Source organism: Toxotes jaculatrix, chromosome 6 (assembly GCF_017976425.1).
Source record: "Toxotes jaculatrix isolate fToxJac2 chromosome 6, fToxJac2.pri, whole genome shotgun sequence".
NCBI classification, from domain to species: domain Eukaryota; kingdom Metazoa; phylum Chordata; class Actinopteri; family Toxotidae; genus Toxotes; species Toxotes jaculatrix.
The window spans coordinates 15,366,920-15,376,235 of record NC_054399.1 but is presented as its reverse complement, the minus strand read 5'-3'; the positions used below and the strand labels follow the sequence as shown (position 1 = coordinate 15,376,235).

Below are 9,316 nucleotides of genomic sequence, written 5' to 3'. Positions count from 1 at the left end.
TTCAAATTTGTACTGTATTTGGATGTTATTTTGAGATTGTCATGTTCAATTGTATGTTCATATTTGTCTGATGTTCAATAAAGTTGGAAAAAAAAAAAAAAAAAAAAAAAAAACCTGAACCGTCATGTGACATAAGATGCAGATGGTCCTGACGCCCGTACAATCACAAACGCTCACTGATAGCATTTCTGGCCACGTTGAGCTTCCGTAGAGCAAGAATCTCGGTTTCCATAGAGACTGTCTTCACTTGGTGGGAGCGAAGCAACGAACGAACACCGAGCTGCAGAGACAGCACCGACAGGTAGCAAAGCCATTATCATACCCGCAAACACGATATGCTGCGTTTGATCACGGCTAACAAGAACGTTCAGAAGGTTCATCTCTTTTGACCGGATAACCTGCGGCGACACTAAGCGTTAGCCTTTTTGCTAACGTCCAGCTAGCCAACAGCTAGCTAAATTACAGCGAAGTCTCCTAACGGTAACGCTTAAACTGATGTTACCTTCAGACTCTCGATTGAAGGCTGAACATACATTAACAATGATATCTAAATTCTGTTATATCACACTATGGATTTTTAGCTTCCACCATCCTGCCACTCGTGGTGATTGATGGACAATGTTTCATGTGTTGTCTTGTTAAGTCAACTGTATTCATATAGCATTGTCCCAGGCGTTGCAGTCTACGAGTTCGACGCCCTCAATCTCCATCCCTCCATGGAAAATTGTTTTGCAGAGTCAGTAGCTCGTTGTATGTAAATAACTGGCTTTTTTTTGTTGCAAGTGGAGGAGCCAGTGTATGTCCTGCTGTCCAGTGCTCACAGGTCAAAATGTCCTTCAGAGACTTAAGAAGTAAGTGATATTAGCTAACTGCTTCCCACCGTGTGTACATTATATGGGTAAACCGTGAGTTTTTGTTCTGTGTCTGTATAGTGTTGGTAATTGGAGTTGCATCTTGTTTGGCAGATTTCACTGAAATGATGAGGGCCTTGGGCTATCCTCGGTTGATATCTATGGAGAACTTCAGAACACCAAACTTCATGCTAGTGGCAGAAATTTTAATATGGCTTGTAAAGAGGTAAGCTTGAGCATCCCATATTCTTCACGTTTAAAAACTCCGACCTTTACCCTAAAATCTGTGAGGACTCTACTTTTGCTTCAGAGTTTTTTTCCTCTGCCTGCTCGTTGCTATGGCTCAGATGTCTATGATTTTACTAGGATCAGCCAATAAGTTTGTCTAGACATTATGTCTGTATTAGAGGATACTGTGATATCTTTTGCTCCCTAACCCTCTCTTTTGCCATTACATGTAGATATGAGCCCAACACGGATATTCTCACTGATGTGGACTCAGAGACAGACAGAATATTCTTCATCAAGGCAGTAGCCCAGTTCATGGTAACATCTTATCTTGTGTTGAGTCCAAATGTACAGTTCATTCAGAGTTATTAAAGGCCTGCTGTCAGTCTGTCTTAACCATTGTCTCACCTGGTTGCAGGCAACAAAGGCTCACATCAAGCTGAACACTAAGCATCTCTACCAGGCTGATGGCTATGCAGTGAAAGAGATGCTGAAGATCACCTCAGTGCTATACAGCGCTATGAAGACCAAGCAGATGGCCCTGGGAGACCAAGTCGAAGAGGATAACAACAAGTTCAAGTTTGACCTTGGCTCACGGGTGAGAAGTTTTTGTACTGTGTAATGCAGAGGTGTCAAACCTGTTCCACAAAGGGCCGGTGTGGCTGCAGGTTTTTGTTCCAACCAAGCAGCAGCACACCAGACTTGACTCATTTAATCAACTGATCTCAGTCTTCAGACAGTTGATTGGTCAAACTGTGTGCTCTTCATTGGTTGGAACAAAAACCTGCAGCCACACCGGCCCTTTGTGGAACAGTTTGACACCCCTGGTGTAATGTATAGTATAGCATTACTTATTTATCTTATATCAAATCCTAGGGAGAAGATATAGCTGTGTGTTGCTGATTATGTCTCACTTTGTCTTCACCACAGATTTCAGATCTTAAAGCAGCTCGACAGCTGGCATCCGAGGTCACATCTAAAGGAGCATCTCTGTATGATTTACTGGGAAAAGAGGTGGACCTAAGGGTGAGGGAAAACATAGAAATTAACTGACACATTGTGGTTTCCATTTTCCTAGATTTTAAGTCCACACACTCCTTGACAGTGAAAAGAAATTCATGTAAAAATTTGGAAAGATAAAAAATGACACCAGATGTTATTTTTAAAGGGTTTCTTTTCATATGTTGCAGACTAGATAGATTGCTTTACTGTTTGAAGGCTAAATTTTCAACAGTGCTTTTTAAGAATGATTTTAAGAAGCATAGTAATGTCTTGGTGTGAAAAGACAAGATAATTTCAGAAGTTCTGAAGTTACAAATGTAAAGACAATTATATAATCCTCATTTTTGGTATTTCCTTTAAGGATCTTCTTTCTTTAAGACTAAAAACTGCCACTGGTCAGTGCATACCTTTTTCATAATTAAGTACTCTGCTGAGTGCTGGCAAAGCTGGTAGCATGATGTGGCTTTGTTTTGCTGCAGTGAACTCAAGCTGCTGCTCTCTGATAAAAGCTGTACAATGATGATGTCTCTTTGAAAAGACAAAAGTGTCCATGATGCAAGAGATTACTCTGTCTTTGTTTTCCACATCCCAACAGGAAATGAGGACTGTGGCCATTGGCAGACCTCTGGAAATCAATGAGACTGAAAAGGCCCTGAGAGCTGCCATCAAGGAGGTTTTGGTATGTATTTATCCTGACAATCTTAATTTAAAAAGAAAATCACACAGTGCCTGTTGTTATCCATGAAATGGTACCTGCCACCATGTATTTGTGTTCATTGTCAAGGGAAGTGTGGAAAAGACCAAAGACATGCTGAGTAATGTTGTCTCTGATGAGACCAGTCTGGATGCCAAGATAGAAAAGAAGAAGCAGGAGCTGGAGAGGAATCGGAAGAGGCTACAGACACTGCAGAGTGTCAGGTCAGTTTAAAACCTTACAGGCGACAGAGAGACAAAATGACAGGAATGTTTCCCCGTCTTAAGCTAAAATTAAAATGCATAAAGCATACAGTCAATTGGAGTTACCTTCATTTTAATAGTAATTATTTGCAGACTTTTTCCAAAAGAGTTCCCCACCTTGTAAGTCCTTTTTTTTGTTCCTCACTCACTTTTTTAGGCCGGCATTCATGGATGAATATGAGAAGATCGAGGAGGATCTGCAAAAACAGTATGACATCTATGTGGAGAAGTTCAGAAACCTCTGCTTCCTGGAGTCTCAGCTGGATGAATACCACAGACTGGAGCAGGAGAGGTTTGAGGTGTGTGAGCGTGAATGACATGTAGAACAGTGATTCTCAAATGTTTTACAAAAGGAAGTAACGATTCCAACATTTAGCTGATGATATTATTTATTCATTTAGCATAATTTGTTTCTGGGCAAATCCAACAAACCGTCAGCATAACTGAAAAGGAGTACGGCCATTTGTTAGAGCTGCACACAGGTGAAAAATGAGTACTCCCTTCCTCTTCTTTTGTATGTAAAAATATCATTTCCTGGCCTGTGATGATGATGAGAAATGAGATAATACAGTTCACAAACACTAGCAAGTCTGAAAGAGCTTGGATTCTTTGATTGACAGATTGTGCAAATGTAAACTTCTCTTCTCTCACCGGCCCTCTTTATGCTGTTTATGTCTGTCTGTCCATTTGTCTCCCCTGCAGGAGGCCGAAAACACTCTGAGGATGATGCAGCACAAACTGAATGAAGAGAAGAGGGATTTGACGAGGAGCTCCTGTGAGACAAACAACCACACAAACTAAAAGCCAAAAGTAATGATGTAATCGCAATCCTTTTTTTGTAGTTTGACACACTTGCCTCATAATGTTTTCTGCAGTGAAAGATGAGGATTCTGACATGGACGTTCCAGAGGACGAAGGCTCAGACAGCGACATGGAAGAGTGTCGACCTTCTAAGCCCCGACCCACACGAAACAGCATCATGGCAGGTACACAGACAAGGGAAAGCCACGTCGCACCATGGAAAAATTTGCATCATATCATATACTATCTGCATCATATCCTGTTTTGTATGACTTACACCTGTGGTTCTAAAAAATAAATTCTCAGCCTATGAAAACATTACCTCCTTTCATGTGAACTGAGCATCGCCTCTTTTTTACTCTAGGAACAGGTGCTCGATTCATTGGGAACATGCAGGGTGGTGACAGTGATGAGGTTAGTGCTGTCATAGCAACATCAATACAAGACTCCTTCTTTCCTCACACTCCTCACATTGTTTCTTTTTTTCTTTTTTTTTCTTTACTTCTTTGCTGATTTTGCTCCCAGTGCCCCTTGATGATGCTCTCTGTACTGTCTCTCTCACTACCGAGTGACTTGGTGCTTACTTTTATTTGTAATTTTTAATCACTTGTCCTGTGGACCATCTTTGATCAGTCTCACATCTCTTTTGTTTCCATCTTCTGCTCTGTTCAGTATCTTATCTTTGTCACTCACTTGTATTTTAAAAGCCCTCTTTAGCTGTTTCCAGAAGGTCAAGTCATTCTGCCAAAAAGCAACGGAATGGAAAGGTTTGTGCAGGGCCAGGATCTAGTTCTCTCCTTGTTCATCTGTGTAATAAAAGGAAAAGTCCATTTCCAAATTATCTGACACTGTGTGCATTGCTTACACAGCTGGGTATAGCCTGCATCCACTCCTGTTAATTGAAAGTGTACACACAGATCTCGCGGTTGATCATACATGCAAGGCTTGTGGATCAGTTGCAGTTGTTTTTGCTTGGTCTCCGTTGCCGTTTGTAAGTCACATATTTATTTCATACATATATGCAAAGAACTGTATACTGTGTGAACTGAGAGTACAATTTCTGCACACCAGGACCTGCCACATATTGACATAAATTTATGAGTGTACCCTCAGTCCTGCCTTGTCCTTTTCCTCTTCAGGCAGTTATTTTACCTCATTTCCCTAAATATCTTTTTACGAATACGATATGTAGCTGTAAGTGTAAAAATTTTGTATTTTTCTCTTTTCTTCAACATATATTGGCCTGTTTTTGAACATTGGTGGAAATGCTTACTGTGCTGAAATGTTCAGGATGAATTTTTGGATTTGGATTTTTCCTTTTAATCAGGTAAATGATTGTCTTGTCCCTGTAACTGTCTGGCTTCAGATGGGCATGTTCCAGTTCATGATTTACTGTGAAAATCAGTTCTGGACTCAGCATGGTTTCATTCCAGCCAAAGAAGTGACTCTGTGATTAGTTCCTCCTGTCTGATTGAAGTTGTGGTAAACAGTTAGCTGGTTTAGCATTTAGTTGGAGTGGGAACTTGCCTATCCCTGTTGTAGGTTCACCCGGTGTGTTGAAATTGTTATGGTGCATTTTGCAATAGTTGTGATCCTGTGGCCTGCTATTTCAGACTGAAGACAGTGAGATTGATGTGGACGAGGATGATGAAGAAGATGAGGAAGGTGAGGAAGAAGAGAGCAAGGATTTGGAGGATGACAGTTTGGAGGGCCCGGTGTCCAGGGGTGCTCGCCCATCCAGGGGGGGCATGAGACCCCCTCTGTCAGAGGAGAGCGACAATGATTTCTGAATGACGAGCACACACACACACACGGATGTGTTCCAGCTGTTTCTGTATTCCAGCTCAAATTAGAACTTCTCATTACCTCTCAGAAATATTCCATTATATTCTGAGAGGTGTTCCTATAAATATTCCACTATGTTGTTATTGCAACATAAAGCATTAATATTGTTCCTGTTTTTGAATATTTATGTAAACTGGTTTTCTTAATAAAATATTGACAATTTTATAACTTGTCTGCATCTGCTTATTGGCACCAGAAGATAGAGTATTACAGTATTGTGCAATTTTACTTTATACTAAATGAAAGACAGGTTTTCTTTGGTACCAAGGAACCTGGTAGCTTTATACTGTTTTTGTGCTCAATACATAACAGGAAATTACTTGGAGGAAAAATATGTAGAATTTTAAATGAAAAACATTAAGCATAAGAAACTTACAATCTTATGAGTATACTGTGCAGTTGTAGTGTTGATGATGTTCAAGTAAGGTTCATTTGATGGAAATTCAGGAACTGGCAGTGAGGCACAATTTGTTCTCAAACAGATGAGATGACTTGTAAATATATATTGAGTTGTCCAGGACATAGTGTTTGATCTTTTGTAATAATGATGCTTTGTGACATTCTCCATATGAATAAGTAATTCAACATTTCTTGATGGAAGAAATTCACATATCAGTTTTTACTGTTTTTGTATTTTTTGTACTTAACTTTCTTTTCTTTAGATTGTAAATATGCTATTTTTTGCACATTGTATCTTGTACTTGAATTGCATGCACACTTCTTATTTTTCTACACTTTTTTGCTTGTGAGCTGCCTAACAACTAAATTTTCCCGCTGTGGGATCAATAAAGTGTTATCTTATTTAGATATAAATGTAAAATTTATGTAAAAAAGTATTTATCTAATGTTAAAAGCTAGACATTTTAGTAAAAAGGTGAAAGTTAAAAATTATCATTAGTTAAAAAAAGCGTTTTCCTACCAAGACTTAGTCCAGTAAAAAGTTCAAAACCTAAATTCACTGACCTGCGTAACCGTAGGATACTCTACGTCATCGCAGTGCGCGCTGGTTCCAGAGAGGAGGTGGCAGATGCCTCTTCGAAACAACAGTCGTCTATTTACGACCTGTTTTCCTCTCATACTGGTATGAAACTATGTTTATGCTTAAGCATTTTTTAAATTGTGGTCATTATCATCTTAGCTAAATGTCGGTGTAGTTAACTACAGAATCTCTGGCTCCTTGACAAGCAAACCAGTCTTGTTTGCCGGATAACGGCTAACACCAACTGGCTAAAGCTAACTAGCTACACTGACAAGCAAAGCTGCAGTCTGTGTGTAGTATAGTATAGTTTTGTATAGTGTATACTGTATACTGTAAACTGTATGGTTTTAGGGAGTTCGGGTTTGGCTGAGTAAATCTCCGCATTGAGTCTGTTTTGTTATTCTGTTTTTGTTAACCCACATTTCCGAACTGATGCTTAGTTGTGATAACTATAATAATTGGCTTTCGATACTTTATTGATTCGTTATACAAAATTGTTATAGGTAGTTTACTGTTTTCACATCTGTTATCCCAAAACAGCTGGTGCACAGTACCCTTAACGTAAACGCTGCCTGTTGAACAATCGCATATTTAATTTTTAAATAAATATCTGAGAAACACTAAAAAGAAAAGTAAATGCCACCTTGACAAATCTGGTAGGGTCTTGTATCACTGGGGGCATTTAGCTTGCTTTAGTCTTCTACAATTAATCTTTTACTTTCACTGTCAATTAATCTTGTCTTTCATTGTCTCTCTCAGCTGAAGAGCAGCTGTTGGGATGCCAAAGAAGTTCCAGGGCGAGAACTCCAAGGCAGCCACAGCCAAAGCCCGCAAGGCTGAGGCCAAGGCAGTGGCAGATGCCCGTAAGAAGCAGGAGGAAGAGGATGCTCTGTGGCAGGAAACTGACAAACATGTACTCAAAAAAGAGCAGAGAAAGGTGATTTGTCTCCTTAGTCAGGTGTTATTTCTGGATGTATGAATCACAGTTATTTTGTGCTGCACTTTCAGGAGAATATGCTGTTTTGATGAAGTTTTATTACTGTGACATATTTTTATACTGTCTTTGGATAGTCATGTGTGTACAAACATTAAATTATAACATCTGTTTTACAAAGAAATAAACACTACAGAAATTCTGACAAAACTATAGTTTTTGAAATGGAAGAAAATCAGGATTACAGTTTTTGATTTCGACAGGAACTCTGCCTGCTTGTGGCCTCTTATTTGGCACACATGCATGCCCCCAAGTCTAACGTCTAGTTGGGATTAAGTTTTAATTTTCCCCTGTGGGACACTGGGTTGTTCTGTTAGTAACTAGTTACAGAACAGAACAAATAAGAACAAGTGCTTAATTAGCATTTAAGCAATTAGAAGACCAGCATGCATTAAATAATCTTGAATATCTTTCTGTATATAGTGTGAAAAAAATTAGACGCAATATGTTAGACTTGTAAGAAAGTAAGTGTTTGTAAAGTTTTGTCAATAGAAAAGATCTACCATCCTGATGAGACAACTCTCTGTATTTGCAGGATGACAAGGAGAAGAAGAGGCTGGAAGCCCTAGAGAGGAAAAAGGAAAACCAGCGACTTCTGGATGCGGAGAATGCCAGGCTGAAAGGCAAATCCCAAAAGGAGGCTTTATCTGGAGGAAAAGTGACACGTGCCCAGATCGAAGAGATACTTCAGAATGAGCAGGAGCAACAGCAGGAGCTCAAACCGCAAGGTAAAGTTCAGGTTGAAAATGTAGATACATTTGTGATGGTCAGAATACAGACGAAACTTCAGTGGTGGTCTCTGCTCTCAAAGCCAAAAGTAAGATTTCTTTAACCATAACACCAGCTTTGTTATGTTTCAAACTATTTATTTTTTTCCCACAGAAAAGAGCCACCTGGAGACTCCACTGGAGGAGAACGTGAACAGAATTATCCCTGATGAAGGAACGGTGGAAGCCAGGACAATAGAAGACGCCATTGCTGTGCTCAGGTAACCGTATTTCACTGTTTGCACTCTGTGCAACATCATTTTGTCCTTGTGATTATGGCAGTGTCGATTTAAATCATATACAACAGCAGATATGAATTGTGAATGATAACAGTTTACTCATCCTGTCATCCTGTCTCTCAGCACGGGACCTGAGGAGCTGGACCGCCACCCAGAGCGGAGGGTGAAAGCAGCGTTTCTTGCCTATGAGGAGGTCAACATGCCTCGCCTAAAAAAGGAGAACCCCAATATGAGATTGTCGCAGCTGAAGCAACAGTTGAAGAAGGAGTGGATGAAGGCGCCAGAGAACCCCCTGAACCAACGCTTTGCCAACTACAACTCAAAGTGAATGCGCTCTTTCCCCCTGTGACACCATTTGACACCTGTCTTTCTACGCACATTGGAGACTTTCATTTGAAAATTGAATAATTTCATCTAAAAATTGCTGACGAGTACTCCACCACCACCTTCTCAGAAACTATCTCTCCAGTACCAGAGGACTCTACTTTGTTGTTTCATTCACTTGCAAGGAGAAGCTCTGCTGTTGCACGTGACCTCTAATGTGGCATCTCAGCATCCAATAATTAATTACATTTTTTTTCTAGCACTTATAGGGAGGTGGTCAATCAGATGTTTTCAGAGTAACTTATTAAAGTTCATCACTCGATCATCAA

General features: G+C 39.9%; 2 protein-coding genes across 3 annotated transcripts; both read left to right on the top strand.

The window, feature by feature from the left end:
• Window positions 1-160: 160 nt before the first annotated feature.
• On the top strand, window positions 161-5,841 carry cluap1 (clusterin associated protein 1). Of its 2 annotated transcripts, none has more exons than XM_041039925.1 (13): window positions 161-480; window positions 784-851; window positions 966-1,077; window positions 1,313-1,397; window positions 1,498-1,677; window positions 2,010-2,105; window positions 2,677-2,760; window positions 2,866-2,999; window positions 3,196-3,337; window positions 3,741-3,813; window positions 3,914-4,024; window positions 4,204-4,253; window positions 5,453-5,841. In XM_041039925.1, exons 2-13 carry the CDS (start codon window positions 830-832, stop codon window positions 5,627-5,629), a joined length of 1,266 nt encoding a protein of 421 aa, XP_040895859.1. In that variant the 5' UTR covers window positions 161-480; window positions 784-829; the 3' UTR covers window positions 5,630-5,841. The 2 variants fall into 2 exon arrangements, with proteins under 2 accessions (XP_040895859.1, XP_040895858.1); XM_041039924.1 differs by having other exon boundaries at window positions 194-301.
• An 838-nt stretch (window positions 5,842-6,679) lies between these two features.
• On the top strand, window positions 6,680-9,316 carry ccdc124 (coiled-coil domain containing 124). Its single transcript, XM_041039926.1, has 5 exons — window positions 6,680-6,765; window positions 7,423-7,600; window positions 8,193-8,385; window positions 8,540-8,645; window positions 8,787-9,316. Exons 2-5 carry the CDS (start codon window positions 7,442-7,444, stop codon window positions 8,989-8,991), a joined length of 663 nt encoding a protein of 220 aa, XP_040895860.1. The 5' UTR covers window positions 6,680-6,765; window positions 7,423-7,441; the 3' UTR covers window positions 8,992-9,316.